The 19397-nt window shown below is 37.1% G+C and overlaps 1 protein-coding gene across 1 annotated transcript; it reads right to left on the bottom strand.

Moving 5' to 3' along the window:
• Positions 1–206: 206 nt before the first annotated feature.
• Positions 207–17715, bottom strand: EEF1E1 (eukaryotic translation elongation factor 1 epsilon 1). Its single transcript, XM_069103518.1, has 4 exons — positions 17558–17715; positions 13279–13479; positions 9654–9749; positions 207–804 (listed from the first exon to the last, which is right to left on the bottom strand). Exons 1-4 carry the CDS (start codon positions 17648–17650, stop codon positions 664–666), a joined length of 531 nt encoding a protein of 176 aa, XP_068959619.1. The 5' UTR covers positions 17651–17715; the 3' UTR covers positions 207–663.
• Positions 17716–19397: the final 1682 nt, after the last annotated feature.

The following is a 19397-nucleotide window of genomic DNA, read 5'->3' as shown; positions in this document are numbered from 1 at the left end:
TTACTCACTGCATTTTATTGAACACAAAAACAACAAAAAAATCCATTGGCTCAAGAGAATATATATCACTCCACTTCCCTTGAGGGCAATTCAGCTCTTAATTTCACCCCAATGAATACTGACTGAAGAAAGAAACAAAAAAGACTTTTTTCAACTATATTTACTAGATCACATAAATATCTGCAAACAAATAAATCTCTCTTCCCTTTCAGTATCCTTGGCACAATTTATTAAAGTTTTATAGTAAACAAACTAGTGTAAACATTCATGGATAAAAAAATGAAAATTTAAATATGGTACAGAGGTCAATAAATAGCTAAACAGGAGCAAATACTAAAAGCACTGTAGATTTTTTTTACATTAAGATTGAGCCACTGATTTCAACTTCATAAAAATAAATTTCACATACAAAACAAGGCAATTTAGAACTTAATTTTGATTCAAATTTTTAAAAACTACAGTTGCATTTTTACATAAAAAAGTTGCAAAGTAAATTCTAAAGAACAAATTAAACATTTAGACATCTTTGACACATTATCAAAAGTTCTTCTAGCCTGCAAAGGACTGGATATCTATTTAAGTTAATTACAAGGTCCAGAATTCCATTTCCTTTAAACAATTTTCAATCACTCTTCCGTATGGCATGGAAATCTTGATGATCTTCTAATGAGTATTAGTATAAAGTCTGTTCTTGATAAAAACAACACTAGACAGATGTTGTCTGATGCCTGGATAATGCTGAATGTGAGAGAACCAGCGAGACATATTCATATATTTCTCCTTTTCTTGAAAAGTAAGGTCAACCTAAAACCAAACAGACATTCTATAAGCTCAGTTAATTTTAAGAGTAAAAGATAGAAAGTTGCAAAGACCAGTTCTCTGAGGCCACCACTGAGATAAAAGTTAGTTCCAACCACTGGGTAGAGGTCTGCATGGGCTTTCTTTTCCTTGTTCAGTTCAAAGCCAACGTTTGATGCAAGGAGGCTCATCAACTGTCAGCTCGCATCAAAGTCATGTCCTGAGAAGATCTGGAAGCTCTAAGAGCTTTTGGAAGAGGTGAGGTTCCTGAGAAAAAGGAAGCTCACAAAGGACCAGGATATAATTGATTTTCCCAGTGTTTCTGGCAAACTTAATATAAGCATGTCAGAATCCAAAAATATCATCTAACAATAGAGTGCAACCATCCAGAGAGAAATGTTCACTTCAATTAAAGTCAAAAGTCTGCCATAGTACTTCAGAAGAAACTCATGCTGGAACCAGCTGTTAGGTCAGATGAATGATATTAAATGATGGGAGAACAAACTATTTCTAGCAGTGAAGAACTCAGATTAAAAGTACAATTGAATACATTTTATCAAACAGGACAAGAATATTACATTCCCCCCTTTTCCAAGACTTCATAATACTTCTCTCTGTATCTCCCGGACCTAACGCCCCGTAACACAGAAGGTAATTAGCATGAATTGAAAAATGCCTCTAAATCTAAATAGACTCATGCAATAAAAAGGGGCATGGGGAGGTGGCTGTGGGGGCAGATACTTGTTATTTAAAAGCAGCATGGATTGAGTTCCAATTCAAACAAGGGACTCTAAGGGTTTTCCTTGAGAAAATGGTTGAGTTAATCTTTATGAGTTATAAGGCTGAGGGTAAAGATTGAAAGGCAGTAACACACAAACCACAGGCATGAGGAACGAAGCCAGTTTCCACCCAAAGTTCAATTAATAAACATTTGATTCACTAGTGCAACCTGTAGAAATATTAAATTTGGTGTCCTGTCTGAAGAAATCAGATAAACAAAGCCTTCTCCAAAAACGGTGTAAACATGGGCAATACAGTGTGCAGCTAATAGCATATTCTCACCTCTACAAATAGCTGGTAAGATTGAAGCACATTTCAAAGGCCCTATTAGATATCAGTCTTCATTTTTAAAGAAAGAGAAAACAAAATGAATTTGAGGCTCATGGAACTGAGACTGTAGCAAAGCTACAAAAGATTTCTCCACCTATCTGTGTCAATAGAATTATACATAGCTAACTAATACTTGCTAAGAATATTTTTTATAAAATATAATACTCAGTAAGAGTTAACAGACTAAATTCATGATTACAAAGATATTAGTTAAGTGATATTCCTAACACATTAGTTATAGATTATCAAATAACAGGCTGCCTTTAATTTTCCTATTGAGTGTTACAAAATCCCTCATATATTATAGGTCACAATAAATATCTGCTAAATATTCAAATATGATTGTAAATTCTCTCATGAATTCACCTAGGAACCGAAAAGCAGAACTACCTGAAAATTTGGAAAACTGTTCTTGATTTTTGGTTTTCCATGTGTAGATGGACATTTAGTAGTGAAATTAGGCTAAGAAAGGCTTCTTAACTTCCAAAAAAGGAGTATAGAATTAAAATTGATGTTTATTTCAGCAATTTAGCAGTTCTGTCAGATAGAAATATCTCTAAGTTTCAACCAAACTTGAATCTGACAATATGTTTCATAGTTCAGGTGTTTAAATGATTCCCCAAATTTGGCCAGTTAACTTATAATTTAGAGTTCTCTAGTGTCTTTTTGAAGAGTTGTTTAACATTTTTAAAAAATCTCTACTCACTTTCCTACACCTTATTTAATTTTCTGGTGAGGTTGATACTCAGTGACAAATGCTATTCAGAATGTTTTCCCAAAAGATTAGTAAGAATAGACATTACAATCATTTGCAAAAAACATTGTAAAGAAAAGCAAGTCAGTTTCCTTTTTCTTTAGCTATTCTGTAATCAAAAGTTGTTCTTTGGATTGGGCTTGAACATTAAAGCTGCCAAAGTATTTTCTAAAAAGAAAATTTGGTTGATAATCTATACATTTAGAATATGAGTCATAGGAAATATAACATTCAATATCTCACAAAGCAGCAGAAGGCTTACCTCATTGTTACTTAACACTTAACAACCAAATGGAAACAAATCTTAACATTACTGAGCAAAATCAAGTAGCAAGCTCTCACACCAATCAATACATCCCAAGATAAAAATTCCTTATTTTGGGTCTCAAGAGTAAAGGTTATAAACAGACCTGAAGTACAAAGAAAATTTCATAAAGGCTTTTGCTGCCACTTCTCTCTTTTTTTTCCCCTGGTTTGATGTACATGCTTGTCCCGTGAATATGAGAAAAGTGAACACTGAGATGGACCATAATTTGTTCCCCCATTAATGTTTGTTATATAGACATATTAAACAGGAGGTTACTGTAAATAAGATATTTAGCGGAGTCTAATTTTAAATACATGAAAACAGAACTTTTTTAATGGGATTTCCTGGGCTACCATTTTACTTAGAACAACAGTTTTATACTTTGCCTTTTTGGCAAGATTAGTTTCTAATAGTCAATCTAATCTATTGTTTTTAATTACCGCTTCATCATTGTCATTCAATTCTAAGCCAACATGTCTATATATGATAACTTGGCAGTCTGCTCCTAATCCTTCCACATTATTTACAACAGCACTCTGCAATTTTTTTCAACTTTAAAGGCCCTAAGATTATAATCTATTTACCACTTTCCCACAAATGTGAATAAAATCTTCAAATGATCACGTTAGGATGAAATGCTAGTGTGGTTTCTTATACAAGCTGGAATGGTCAATGCTACATTCTGCTATGGCTTTTATGGCCAGTGCTCCTAGATTCTTTTTACAGATTCTCTCTTAAAACTCTATATACTTATTTCTGTTCTAAGTTCCAATCTAAATTTTAGTTAATCTTGTCGTGTTATAAAGGATAGCAACTATCTTTTCATCTGGATCACCAGCTACCTGATACTATTCTATTGCAATCAGTTACACTGGAAATAATTTCTTCTGACTGGAAAAGACAATCAATGTTTCATCCTAGCAAATGTGTCTCTCTAAAAATATTTCTGCTTTCTGACTAGTCGTGTGGAATGGAAAAGGATTTGGAAGAGAAGGGAATTAAAGCCTGCAAGAAATTTCTTCAGCCTCACTGGAAGAAGATAGTAATTGGAATGATTCTACAACCTAAAGTACTTACAGTAATAACTGCAAAGTTTATTTGTGGTTTTTTTTTTTTTTGAGACTGGGCCTCCCTTTCTTGTTCAGGTTGGAAGTGCAGTGACTATTCATAGGCCAGTACCACTACTGATGGGCAAGTTTTGACCAGTAGTCATTTCTGACTTGGTTCAGTTTACCCTTAATCAAGCAATCTCCTATTGGGCAACAGGGGGTAGGCCCACAGTCTCCCCACCCAACTGGCTCACTATATTGGTGACATCTGATCTGCTTTAGCTCACTTGCAGCTCAGAAGCTCCTGAGCTCAAGGGATCCACCAATCTCAGGGATAACAAGTATGTACAACTATTCTCAGCTGTAAAGGCTTTCTGCTATCAAACTGAATGAGAAATTGCCTTTTGACCAAAATCTCTTGATCTTCCACCTCTCTTTCTCTTCTCAAATCTAAGGGTCAGGGTCATAGCCCTTGACTGCTTATCCTCTGGGGAATTGGCTTTTGCTTTTTTATCCATAACATTTGGCATGGTACATAGTAGGCCTTTTTAGGGTGCTCATCTATTCACTGATTTGTTTGGTTTGATCCTAGAGGATAGAACAAGGAAGAAGCAATAGGTAGATGTAATCAGGAAAAACTTTCTAACAATTAAGACTTGTCCAAAAGTGTAATCGATGACTTCCCATTCTGGGAGGTCTTCAGGCAGAGTCCAGATGACTGATCACTTGATGGATTTGTAGTGAATTAATGGATAAGCATTTATTAAGCACCTACTAAAGTGCCAAGCACTGTGCTAAGCATTGGCAACACAAAGAAAGGGGAAGACAATCTCTACTCCCAAGGAAATCACAGTATAACGACGGAGACAATTTGCAAACAATTATGTACAAACAAGCTATATGCAGGATAAATCTGAAATGACAACAGAGGACAGGCATCTGAATTAAGGGGGGTCAGGAAAGGCTTCCTGTGGAAGGGATTTTAGCTGGGCCTTGAAATAAGCCAGGAGACAGAAGAGGACGGGGGAACATTTTAGGTGTGGCAGACAATTGTGCATTCTCATGGCTCTCCTCTTTTCCCTGACCATTCCCTTTCTCTTCTTCTCTCTTCATTTTCATCTTCCTCCTTCCTCTTTTTTTTTTTAAATTTATTTTTTTAAGCAATCGGGGTTAAGTAACTTGCTCAAGGTTACATGGCCAGTTATTTCTGGGTGTGGTGCTGAGTGTCTGAGCCCGGGATTTGATCTCCAGGTCGTCCCAACACTGGAGCCGGTGCTCTTACTCGCTGAGCCACCTGGCCACCCCTGAGCAGTTGGGGTTAAGTAACTTGCTCAAGGTTACACGGCCAGGTGTTTCTGGGTGGGTGCTAAGTGTCTGAGCCCAGGATTCGATCTCCAGGTCTTCTCAACACTGGAGCCGGCGCTCTTACTTGCTGTGCTACCTGGCCGCCCCTTCCTCCTTCCTCTTAAAGATGGGTACCCCTAAGATTCTGTCCTGGTTCCCTGTCCCTCCCTCCCATTGCTCTGCAGATGATTACTGCAATAACCTCTGAACTTGTCCTTCTGAGTTCAGTCTATTCCTTTTCACATCACTGTCCAAGTAAGTTCCTAAAGCACTGTTATGTTGGTTTTTTTTTTTTAAAGCCTAGGTGGCTCCACATTTCCTGATTCTAGCAATTCAAGACCCTTTAGAATTTGGCCCCAATCTGCCTTTCCTGCAATTCACCTTTATGGTATATTTTAGAGTAAAACACACACACTCCGTCTCACTGTCTTCCTTCCTGCCCCCTTTTCTGTGACTGCTCAAACATCACCCATGTTTAGAAGTGATTCCTTTCTATATCACCACAGAGGCAGTTAGATGATACAGCAGACAGAATGCTGGGTCTGAAGTCAGGAAGACCTGAATTCAAATCCCATATCAAAACATCTATTATCTGTTTGATCCTGGACAAGTAACTTAATCACTATCTGCCCTCAGTTTCCTCAGCTATAAAATAGGGATGATAATAGCACCTATCTCATAGAGTTGTGAGGATTAAATGTGATATTTGTAAAATACTTAGCATAGTGCCTGGTACATAGTAGGTACTTAATAAATGCTTATTCCTTTCCCTGTCCCCATTGTAATTTCTCCCTTTCTTCAAGGTCCAACTAAGGAACCACCTCTTTCATGAATCCTTCCCTGACCCTCCCTATCACTTCACATTCTTCTCTCATTATTTGTGTAAATGTTTTTTGTCCCCATTTGATTTCAAGTAACTGAAAGCAGATGTGTCAGATCTACATTTGCATTGCTAGTGCATAACAGTACTTCAGGATAGAGATTTACTAAGTGTTTAATTGAAACCATGGTTATTATTGGAAATCTTTATTTTCTGTAGAACTAAACAATGTAAGTAAGTCATGTTAAGAATAGTTAGGGATTTATATAGTCCCTTAATATTTGCAAAACACTTTACAAATATTATTTCATTTTATACTCACTGCTACCCTGCAAAGAAAGTGCTATTATTATCCCCATTTTACAGATGAGGAAACTAATGTTTGTTGAAAGAGTGACTTGCCTGGGATCACAAAGCTGTTAACTGTCTGAGGCAGGATTTGAATTCAGGTCTTCTTGACTTCATGTCTAGCTCTCTAGTCACTGAGCCACCTAATATGCCTCAAATATAATAAAAGCTCCTAATTTTACAATTGATGGTGCTAAGGACCAGAGAAGTTAAGTGACTCATTTGCAGTCACATAACATTTGAGTGGCAAAGCCAAGCCTAGAGACCAGTTTCCTCACTCCTGGGTCATGACTTTGTCTACAATACTATCTTATGACCTTTTAAAAGAGAGATATTCTACTCAGGGGGAGGCAGGATAGGTATCAGGGTTAGAGTAATCAAGGATTGATAAGTTAAGCTTTAATGAGGTGAGGACAATCCTAAACATACCTAGGTATTTTTATTTCTTCAAATCTTGTTCTAAAGATTTTAAAAATAATTTTAAAAAATAATTAGTACCAATCAAGATTAGGTTTAATTCTAAAATAGTTACATTTTAATCTTTTTATAAAAGTGTAATTACATAAGAAAGTATCTTAAGCTCTTATCTTATTTATTCTGCAAACTAGTCATTTTTATTATTCCTCATGTACATAAAATGGTCCTTAAACTATTATCACAGATGATATTAAGTACAAATTTGCCACTAATATAAGGCATGAACTACAAAAATCTCAGCTCTACTAAAATAAAGTTTTATAAAGTGGCCTTGGCACACATTCACAAAATAGTAGTACTTAGGGGCAGCTAGGTGGTGCAGTAAGAGCGCCGGTCCCAGAGTCGGGAGTACCAGGGAACCATTCCAGCCTCAGATACTTAATACCCACACAAAATAACTGGCCGTGTAACCTTGGGCAAGTTACTTAACCCCAATTGCTTTAAAAAAAAATAGTAGTACTTGTTTCTAGTACAGTCCACCTTCCATTGTCAAGTTATAGAATTCCTTCAAGGTGAAATACTACAGGATTGTTTGTCCTTCACCCCCCCCCCCCAAATCATACAAAAACATTTCAATGGCAAAATCTCTATCAGCTTCTGAGGCTTTTCCTTTAAAATGAGATGAAGTTACACACAACTTAATTTTAGAGGTACAGAGAAGCAATGGTAAACAGTAGCCTCTGGTCTTGGCACTTCCTAGTGCCAAGTGGCTGTGGACTATGGACCAGACACTTAACCTCTTCTGAAACCCACCTGTAAAATGAGGAAAATAATATGTGTACTATTTATCTCCAAGGGTGGTTGTAATGAAACCTTAAAGCTCTAAAGAAATATATGAGCTTTATTTTGAAGTATAAAGTAGTCAGTATACACTCAACCAGAAAAAGGGTAAGAAGAATCTTTCAATGATATTCTCTTCCAATTAAAATCAGTTATTGCTCAAGCCTGAGTTTTAATGAAAATGAAGGTTTCTTCAATTCTGAAAAGCTACAAGCATCTTTAGAGTCTCACAGTTTAATTCTTAATCCTTATAGCCAAAGCTCTAGCCTATTTATCTTGCCTACCAATTAAGGAATTAATGGGGAGCTGTCAACAATGAGACTTCTCTCAGATACCCAAGATAAAACAATTTTTATTGGTTTCTTTTAGATTCCTTGTTTTTTTCCTCTATTCATATAATTTTGTTTTGACCATAAATTAGTACTTTTATTGTTCTATATGCTGTTTCACATGCTGTTGCTTGCATACTGAGTTTATAATAGTCCTCTGGAAAAAAGTCCATGCCTTATACTTTGTTCCATTGTCTGTCCATCTTGTTGGTACCTAATACTGAATAAATTGAATTTTGCTATTACCATAAATCATGAAAATAAATATTAAAACTCTGTGATTTCATCAGTATGGGGACTTTCTGCTAATTATAATTTCTTATTAGACTATCTTAAAGAACTGCCTGATGCTGAGAGATGTTATGTGACCTACCTAGATATATATTGCCAACATTGCTAGGTCTTTGCAACTGTGTGGCTAGCACTCTAACCACTACATCACTCTTCCTCACTTTCACTAGTAGGATAAAGTTTGAGTTCACTCAACACTGTGTAAGGTACTACTCTAAATACAAGGATGCAACGATGCAAAATACCTGAGTCTTGCCCTCAAGGTGTTACCTATAGAGCTGGCAGATTATCTGAGGATCTCTCCGTACTAAAAATCAAAGAACTACTGAATTTTAGAGCTCCACTCTCACAATGAGGATTTCTCCATGCCAGTGTCAGCAACCTCCCTGTACAAAAGACAACTACTCCCCTGATTGGTGACCTCATTGGTGAGTCCCTTGCCCAGACCCCCATTTGATGAGGCCCCTAAGCTATGATCACTTTGCTCCAGGGTCCTGGTACATAGTGCCTAAAAAGGAAAATGAAGTCTCAAAGAAATAATTGATGAATTAAGTACACATAGCTAGCTACTTCAGAGCTGAGACTAAAATTAGTATACTATACTTTAAAAAGGTGCATAAATCTGAACTCTTTTGTTTCAAATAGTGAAAAGCATTGCAAGGAGATTAAGTATATATTAAGTTCACAATGTACAGGAATTATTAGCCTTATAACCTTGATCAAGACACTCTCTGAGTCTCAGTTTCCTCATTTGTCATATCATCACCCTTGCCTACCTAACAATATATGTTCATGAGGATCATATGAGATAAAGGGGAGGAAAACACTTCTAAGTGTATGGTTTAAGGCTCTACACAAATGGTATTATCTTCTCCAAAAATATCATTTTTTTTCCTTTTCCTTTTAATGGCAGCTGGTGTGTAGTAGAAAGAGCACTACGCCTGAAGTCAGGAAGACTTGACTTCAAATCTGACATCAGACACTATTTAGCTGTGTGGCCCTGGAAAGGCACTTAATCTCTGCCTGCCTCAATTTCTACAACTGTAAAATGAGGATAATAACATCTATCTCAAAGAACTGCTAAGAGCATCAAATGAGATGTTTGTGCAAACATTTTCCCTTTTTTATTTTTCTTGCAAAAATTAATCCTGTTGATATAAACTCAACTAACAAACATCAACATGAGAAAAAAATCATTTCTTATTTCAAAATTATGTTGTGTTTAAAAAGTTTAGGAAATACTTACTATGAAACGATGAAGTCCATAGTACAATAAAATATCTGCTACAGTAAAATTATTACCAGCAAAGTAGACTTTATCTTCAAGATATGAGTTAAGATCCTGAAAGAGAAAAATTAACAAATTATGAGAGCAGCAGTCTGACAACATACTGAACACTTAATGACTTAGGAAGACCATGTTTTCTAAAATTCAACTCAACATCCATCTTTGACATTAACAAAAATAGTAGAAATTTGCAAACTGTATGCTTGCCACTCTTAGTTTTGACTAATCTAAAAACAGCCACTAACAAATGCTTCTAATTTCCCCCTAACACATGAACAAAGTTTATTTTATAAACAAAGGCTCATTAAAAATAATCCAAAGAAAATCTTTCCTGAATGCCCTTATCCAGAGACCGTCATGCCAACTCTATAGACATTGTCAGTAAATGACACGTTGGTTTCCTCCAATAATGATGATTGACTCGGTGTAACAGAAATATATCCTGTTGTTCTGCTCCCCACTGGACATCTGTGGCATACTGATCAGTGTTAAATTGACAACCTCAGAAAAAGCTGAATATCTTTTTTCTTCTACAAGTCTTAAAACTCCCCATGATTTCCATAGCCTAAAAAACTTCTGACAAGGAAAAAGCCACGTCATACCAAAAAATTGTTAATACTTTTAAGCAGTGGGACAATATTCTCCCCAAGCAGAAGATTCCCTTACAGAAACCAGTGTCTTGGAAAATATATTAGAAGGCAAAAACTTAAATAAGCCTGGACCTGAACGCAATATTACATAGGCCAAGTTGATAAAAAATCAATTTATTTCTTGGGAAGAAAAAAAGGTTAAAAAGTTATTCAAAATGGTTTTGTCTCCCCCACTGATTTATTTAAAGATAGTTTTACTAGGCATTAAAACTCCCAGTATCACAGAATGGAAGTGTAATGACAATATATTAATGTGCTTTTTAGAAATGCTTTACAAATAGGCTACAACTTTCCCAAGGGTTTTTTTAAGATATTTCTCTCAAGATTAAAGAAAACTATTGAAGTCAATAGAAGAAAGTACTATGAACAGAATTTCACATTCAGTAGCAACAATGTGCTAAAATTTCTATTCTAAAACTATAACTTTGTCTGCATACTTCTTAAAAAGAGGATATAAGGAGGTAGAACTCATTAGTCTCTGACTATGAGCTTGTCTATAGTTAAGCTCTTGCCTCTCTTTAAAAGTATAAAGCTTTCAAAGGGTAAATGAAAACAAGTCTGCTGGGAGTCAGAAGAGAGATGTCTATATATGCATGCAGGAGGCCTAGCAGAAACAAAAGAAAAATTAAGAGGACAGGGAAAGAATATTCTACATGTCTTCAGGAAATTTCCATAGTTAAGTTGTAGAGTAAGAGATGGTTCATCTCCTGATGATGTGCAGTTGTAACATATAAAAGAATTTTGTTGGTTTTTTGGAGTAGCCACAAAATTAGTTAGGAAAAAAAAAATAATAGTAGTAGATGACTAATTTGCATAGTGTACGCTTTCTAAGCTATGAAAAACATCAACGTTCTACCAAACAGTAAAATTCTTCTTTTTTGGGAAAGCAAATTACTAAATAAAAATTTCTGGACAAATTATTTAAATGCATTTTCCACGTGAATGAGTGTTAATATCTTCTAGCCTGAGAAATAAACAAGTTAGAAAGCCCTGACATAAAAAAATGATCTCCTTAGAGTCTATCTTTATCTTTTCTTTGTGTCATGACTTCTGGAAAACAGGATCACAGATGGAAATGACCTCAAAAGCCACCTCATCCAACTCCTTCATTTTACAAAAGAAGAAACTATGGCCCAGTGACCTGCCATGGGTCATACAAATAGTGTCTGAGGTAGATTTTGCAGTTAGGTCTTCTAATGCCAGAGCTAGTACTCTTTGGAAAAGATTTTAAGTATCCTTCCAGAAAAGAAAAATAAATCCCACAAATTAAAAGATGCATCTATAAAATACCCTAATTAAATTTAAGATACCAAAATCAAAATCTGCTTCTCTTTATGTTGCTGATGTCATGTATTTTGTTCCTTTTGTTAACTCTGTGCTTGAACAAATTGCATATTTTTTCAGAGATGTAACAAACTACAAAATATTGAAATTAAATATGACTTCAGAAAGATAAGAAAACTTTATGGTTTAAGGCATGTCTACCTCTTCATGTGTGATTCCTCTATATTTCTTCTATCTAAAGTATTTGAAATCTAGAATAGGATATTATAAATATGAAGAGAAATGTTATTTTTAATGCCTTGCTCCTTTGCGTTAAGAGGTCTATGCCCTTGATTTTGTCAAGATACTGACAGGATGGGGTTGGGGAAAGGCTCGGTTGGTGATAATTCATTATCAGATAGCATATAAAAAAATCAGTAGTTAAAGCTCTTTGTAAGATTTTATGCAGTAGAGGCAAGGCATGCAGGACTCTCTGAAGGTCTGTCAAGACCACAGTATTCTGTTAAAGATCTTCCATAACAGAAACTACCCACATTTCATGTATAACCTGATAACACAGGAGGGTGTATATAACACCTGTAGAAGGTATACATGTGATATAATGTACTTTTTTCAGATATAAAAACTACTTCAAGATTAGTAGGTTGTTTTTAAAGGAGTATTCAAATAACAAGCAGTAGTGATATCCACGTTATCATTATAATATAACAATAATAGCTAGCATTTATGTAGTGCTTACTATGTGCTAAGTGCCTCACAAATATTGTCTCTCAATAACCCTGGGAAGTAGATGCTATTATTATTCCCATCTTTCAGATGAGGAACTGACACGCACAGAGACCAAGTGCTTTGTACAGTCACATAGCTGTTAAGCATCTGAGGTCAGATCTTCCTGACTAGAGGTCCAGGACTCTATCCACAGCACCACTTAGCTGCTTCTAGTTGATGCAGATTAGTAACTACAGAGCAGTGTTAAACCTTACATACTTGTACCCAGTTTGACTAATGAAAAGTTGGCTTTTAGGGCTATACACAGTATGCTGAAATATGGGCATAGAAGTAAAAAAAAAAAATAAGTTGCATACGTATATCCAAGAATATCACATCAACTCATATAAGTGCAAAATATTTTGTATTTCACTTTCAAGATATTAAAAGCCTGCTAAATGAACAAATCCATTACATGCACAGAGTATACAACAATTCTAAATTTAGAATTACGTTTAAGTATTTTAAAAGGCATTAAATTCAGAAAATGAGGACACGTGACTACTGATTACAAAAAGGATAAATTGCAATGTTAGTCATTAGCCAGCATAAAAGAAAATAAGTGTAACCTTAGTATGTATGTGTGGGAAGATATAAACAGGTATGTTTTGACTCAATAAATACCTTTCAGAAGTCTCCTAATCAAAAAATAAAAAAATCACAATGCTTCTACTTAAATGCCTTACTACATAATATTTTATAAAATGAATAAAACATTTATGTTTAAAATACATTACTTAGGATCTTGGTTCATCGATTCTGCCTATAAACAGGAACTAGTTGATAGGTTTATTTCATAGTATTCTCTGTTTTTAAGTAAGTTAACCATGAGTTGCTTAAAAGTATTCACTTATTCTAACTGACAAAGAAATGATTAATACCTTCAATATGCTTCGAATATCTTCCTTATTGGAGTGTCCATCAATGCGAGTTACTTTGTATTCTAACCACTGCTGAACAAGGGCCTTTTCTTCTGCTGTGTTTCCCAGCAGATGCTCTTTGTTGGCTTGCTTGACCAGGTGAGCTGCAATAGTAGCCGAGCCTGTTAAACTTGGCCCATTGTTTGTCTGAAGGACTGGAATCTGAAAGGAAAAGTAAAAATCCTTCATATAAACTCCACGAAGTTATTATGACTAAATTCTTAATTCCTCCTTTCAAGTACCCAGAAACCACTGTCATTTAAAGATAATGACAATGCTTTACATATTTTCTCATTTGAGCCTTACAACAACTTTGTAGTATTGATTATCTTACAAAGGAAGAACTGGATGCAGAGAGAAAATGGTTTAGTAACTAGCTTGTGGCCATAGGCGTCTAAGGCAGGGTTAGAACCCAGGTTTTTCTTGAAGCAAATTTTTCTCATAAGCTAAAAAAACAAACAAACCAAAAAACAAAAAACTAAAACCACTGATAAAAGCATGGAGAGACTAAGTCATTAACATTTGATAGCGAAACTAATACCCTAAATTTCAGTTCAATTTCACAAACATTTAAGGCTCTCTGATGTACAAAGTACTGTATGGCAGACACTAAGCTAGGCACAAATCCTACTCTCAGCCCACCACCTGAAAGTGGGAAAAAGACCTGTACATAAATAAACATGAGACAATGAAGTGTGATAAGTGCAAATGAAAGGTCCAAGAAGTGAAAAATTAGAAGCTCAGGGAAGGTTTCATGGAGAAAGTGGCCCTTAAGAGAGACTTTAAAGAGAAACAGATGAAAATGGGAAGGTGGGCTGAGGCAACAGTCAATTGCAGGACTGTGGGACTGGCATAAGCAAAAGCATAAAGATGAGAAAGCATTGGACAAGAATACGGAGAAGTCAGATGGAACAGAACTGGAAAGGTAAGTTGTAGCACAATTGTGGACAGTCTTGAAGGCAAGGAGCAGATATGCAGAAGTTAACAGGGTAAAGCTAGTAAAGGTTTTTGAGTAGAGGAGTTATATGATTACTTAGGCAGAAGCATTTAGAATGGATGCAGGAAGATGCACCTAGGAAGCCATTAAAATAATTTAGAAGGGAAGAGATGAGGTCTTAAACCACTGAAGGACTGGCTGTATGCCAATAGATGCTACAAAAGGTAGAATCCTTGATCTCTACCTTATATACTCTCTTTTGAGTATCTCAAAAAAGACCTTTATAAAGAAGTCACTATTATTTTAAGCCCTGTGATTTCATCAGCTTGGGGAAAACAAACTATTAGGCATACATAGATTGAGACTCAGCAGAGAGTTGCTTATGCATATTGATGTAATCAAATCATGGTCAATACAGCTACTGGTATATGAAAGGCAAGTTTTGAACCCAGATCTTTCTGGGTTCACACACTACTCCCTTACTACATACCACCTCTATTTAATATTCTTACAATGTCACCTAATTATACATAATGTAGATACATTATAGACCATGACCTCCATGAGGGCAGGGACTATTTTTTCTCTGTATTCCCAGTGCCTATCAGTTTCTTGGCACCAAGTAGTTATTATAAAATGAACTCTGTGTCATGGAACTGGTCTAGGCACTCACTGGGGATACAAAGACACCAAGTATAGCTACAGGGGGAAAGGATAACAAATGTAGAAAAGTACTGGACTTAGGTTTGACTCCTGCACAAATCACTTAACCCTTTCCAGATTTATTTTGTATCTATACAAAGATGGTTTTAGACTAGATGACCTTTGAGATCTTTAGCTTTTTCAATCTATGACCCTAGGACTCCCAAAACTCACTTTACACATTATAAAAAAATTAAAAACTGAGTTCTGGAGAAATGAAATAACTAAGATCACAAAGCCAGATAAATGGCAGATCTGAGATTAAAAATTAGTTCTCAGGATGAAATCTTTAGTTTTATTATTTAATATTTTATTTTTCTCAATTACATGAAAAACAACTTTTGACATTCTTTTTTTCTTCTTCTTCAAGTTTTGAGTTCCCAATTTCCTCCCTCCCTTCCTTCCCCCTCAATGAGAAGGTAAGCAATTTGACATAGGTTATACATGTGTGGTCATGCAAAACACATTTCCATGTAAGACAGAATGAGTAAAAGAAAACAAACCAAAAAACCTTAAGAAACATAAAAGTAAAAAAAGTATCTTTGATTTGCATTCAGGCTCTACCAGTTCTTGCCTAGGAAGTGGACAGCACCTTTCATCCTAAGTCCTACAGAACTGTCTCAGATCATTGTTATCACTGAGAATAGCTGTTATTCATAGTAGATCATCAAACAATACTGTTGTTACTGTGTATAATGTTCTCCTAGTTTTGCTATTTCACTCTACATCAGTTCATGTAAGTCTTTTCATGTTTTTCTGAGAGCATCCTACTCATCATTTCTTAAAGCACAATAGTATTCCATTACAATCATTTACAACTTGTTCAGCCATTCCCCAATTGATGGACATCCCCTCCATTTCCAATTCTTTGACACCACTAAAAGAGTTGCTATAAATATTTCTGTACAACCCAATCCTTTTCTTTTTTCAATCTCTTTAATCTCTACAGACCTAGTAGTGGTATTGCTATGTCAAAAGATATGCATGGTTTGATAGCCCTTTGGGCATAGTTCCAAATTGCTTTCTGGAATGGCTGAATCATACAACTTCAACAACAATAAATTAGTGTGTTAACTTTCCTACATTGCCTCCAACATTTGTCATTTTCCTTTTTTGTCATATTAGACAATCTGATAGGTGTGAGAGGGGTAGTAGCTCAGAGTTGCTTTAATTTGCATTTCTCTCATCAATAGTGAGTTAGAGCATTTTTTTATGACTATAGATTTGATTGCTTTGTCTGAAAACTGCTTGTTCATATCCTTTGACCATTTAAGGATGAAATGTTTTTAAAGCCCACTGCTAAAATACAAAAACAAGCCCCCAAAACCACATAACTCCCACATCACATAAGCACAGTCAAAACACGTTCCCATATTGGTCACATCCAAAAACTCGATTTCTTACTTTGCATATTAGTCTATCACCTCTGTCAGGAGGCAGGCAGTGTTCTTTATAAGTCCTTATGAATCATGAATCCAAAACATTTATTTGATCAGAGCTCTTAAGTCTTTAAAAATTGTCCTCTTTTCTAATACTGGTGTTAGAGTACAAACTGCTCTCCTGGCTCTATTCACTTCACTGCATCAGTACATAAAGTCTATGGTGGGTCTTCCATATTGTCTTCCTCCTTTCTGACAGCACTATCTGGATTCCACTACATTCACACACACACACACACACACACACACACACACACACACTTTGTTCAGCTATTTCCCAAGTGACTGGGCATCCCCTGTTTCCAGCTTTTTGCCACCACAAAGCTGCTATAAATGCTGTGTACCTATTAGTCCATTCACCTTAGTCCACTGCTTTTTATACTAAGGAAAGCTTTAAGCAACTCTAGTAACATTATGCAGATGAAGAGAAGAATACTTTACCCCTTGTATTCTGATTCCCAAAATGTAAAAGGATTCCTCTGCCCGTTTGGAATTCTGCCTCAGATGTGACCCTGGGCAAATCACTTAACCTCGCTCTGCCTTACCGTCCTCATCTACAAAATGGGGGAGTGTGTGTATATATAATATCTATATCTATATATGTATGTATGTATGCATGCATTTAATTTTGAAAACCTTAGAGCTCTATAAAAATGCTATTACTATATAATTACGGCAAGTTTAGGTTCCACTTCCATTTAACCAGGGGAAGGGAATCGATTTCACCTTTTTTTCCTCCAAAACAACAGAAAATGTCTTAAATTAAATAGCAAAAATGCGTGTTTTCAGCCGTAAAAAAGGCTTAAAAACCTGTCTGTATTCAAACACAATTCATCGCCTCTCCAGGCTACAGATGAGGCGGGCACCCCTCCCCTGTTCACTTTCATTTCCTCAGGTTCAAGTGAGGAAGAGTTTCCAGGAACAGTTGCAGGTCAGTGCCCTCCATTCCGCCCAGGTCAGGGCTCCCCAGGGCGAGTGGGTAGGAGGCTGGGGAAGGAAAGGGAAAGGGAGGGAACACGCGCCGCTCTCCCCACACACGCGGGGATCCCGGCTCACGCAATGCAAGAAGCAGCATGCTCCCGGCCGCCCCTCGCACCCTCCCATCCCTTCTTCAGAACCGGCCACGCGCTCACTCCCCTTCTTCGCCCTCGCGTCGCCTCACCTGGCGCTCTCCTTGAGCGCTATACTTGTTCCCTCTCCTCAAGCCCAGCAACTTCTCTAGCAACGTCAAGTCCTCCGCCGCCGCCATCTTCATGGACTTAAGGAGGAGGATGAGCGGGGCCCGGAAGACGACGAAATTCCGTATTGAAGATGACGTAAGGCACGCCGCCCAAGCGCCGTCAGCCATTGGCTGGACGGAGGGGGGCGTGTGGGACGTGCCTTCGCGGAGGAGGCGGGGCGAAGGATTGGGGCGGGGCCGAGGTTCTGGCCACGTGGGTTTCATCTGGGGCTCTTCCGGGCTTTCCTGTGAAATGAAATGTCTGGGACAGAGGCTTGGTGACGCTGGTTAGGGAGGCGTGACGGTGGTACTATGATATGGAAAGACCGGATAGCAGCGCTCTCTGAGAGGGGAACAGCGCACGAGGGGGGCCCACATGAGAAATCCCCCTTATCTCTTAGGAGCCTTCGAACACGTGACGGTCCAAATCATCAGGCAGGTGGTGGACTCCGAGTAACGAGGCCTTAGAATTATTCCCTTATGGCCTCCAGGGTGAAAGACAAAAGCTTCGTCCCTGCAGTCTGTGTCTGACCAGCCTTTCCAGCCTTATTCCATATTCCTCCCCTCTCTAGCCAGTTAAGCTTTTCCCTCTTTTGGCAGTCTCCAGCCTCCAAGCCTTTGCACCAGTTGTCATTCCCTCCTGGAATGTACTCGTTCTACCTTTGCCTCTTAGGACTCCTGCCTTCCATAAGGGCCCAGCTCTGTGACCCGCCTTTGGCGCTTGCCTTTCTTGTTGCCTCTAGTTTTTAAGTGTTTTCGCTCCCTTTTGAACTCATTTTGTTTTATGTTTTCTATTAATTTGTGTATGCGTTTCATAGAAGACAAGGATGATTTATATTTAATTTTGTGTCCTCACTTTGTCACAGTTTTATGTATAGTAGGCAGGTTAGGTCAACAAGCATTTATTAAGTGCCTACTATGTGCCAGGCACTTTGCTAAGCTCTTTACAAATATTAACTTGCTTGATTTTTACAAGGACACAGTAAGGCAGTTTGTCCTTCTCTGTGATATAGCTGTACATTCTTTTTTTTTTTTATCAATATATATAAAAGCCAGCCTTACAAATAATAATTTTTAAACTATTAGCTGAGTAATATTTTTAGGAGAATATATGCTAGATGATACAGAGTGAAGATCTCTTGTTGGGAGTGAACTAACTCAGTTTAACAAAGAGAGAGAGTTCTAGATCTCATCTAAGGTATAACTCCTCGCAATCTATAATGTAGCAAGCTGGGGATAGAGACATGATGGAGACTGCGGGCTCCTGTCATGTTGGCTTCTTCCCAAAGTCTTTTTCCTTTAGCAATCTGAGGTGGAGTTGATGTCTTCCCTCTCTTTGGAAACTGGAAGCTAAAAGTGCCTAGAGACACTATATTGCCTGAAGCCTAAAGAGACCCAGGACTGAAGAGACCTAAAGAAACTCAAAGCAGGACCAAAGACTGAAGAGACATTTTCCTCTCACTAATTCCACCTGCCCCCTAATACAGGTGCATTTATATCTGTCAATTCAGAGAGAGTCACATACCAGTGGACTTTGGGGCTCAAGTTACATAGAGATAGAAACTATTTTCATAAGATTGTCATGATGAAACAATGTATTTGTAAAACTCACAACCTAGTGTATGGGATGCTTCTATCTACCGAGTGCCCCATCTCTGGGCTTATATGTACCAGGTGGGGATTATAAGTGCCCAGTCTGCAAGAAAAAAACCACTGAGGCTGAGTTCTGAGTCAAAGGCACTTTATTAAAGGGTCCCCTCTAATGAAGTAGACCTCAGATCTT

Source organism: Petaurus breviceps, unplaced genomic scaffold, assembly GCF_028583685.1.
Source record: "Petaurus breviceps papuanus isolate PSGF00001 unplaced genomic scaffold, PetGlider_PUasm1.0 582, whole genome shotgun sequence".
In the NCBI taxonomy this organism is placed as follows: domain Eukaryota; kingdom Metazoa; phylum Chordata; class Mammalia; order Diprotodontia; family Petauridae; genus Petaurus; species Petaurus breviceps.
This window is presented reverse-complemented; position numbering and strand designations above follow the sequence as displayed.

What these genes read in the sequence shown, in the direction of transcription:
- EEF1E1 (XM_069103518.1), bottom strand. Translation starts at nt 17,650, where the DNA reads ATGAAGATGGCGGCGGCGGAGGACTTGACGTTGCTAGAGAAGTTGCTG. An exon ending in GCGCTCAAGGAGAGCGCCAG is followed by an intron (nt 13,480 to 17,557) that starts GTGAGGCGACGC and finishes TTTTCCTTTCAG; the next exon opens with ATTCCAGTCCTTCAGACAAA. An exon ending in ATGGACTTCATCGTTTCATA is followed by an intron (nt 805 to 9,653) that starts GTAAGTATTTCC and finishes GTTTGGTTTTAG; the next exon opens with GTTGACCTTACTTTTCAAGA.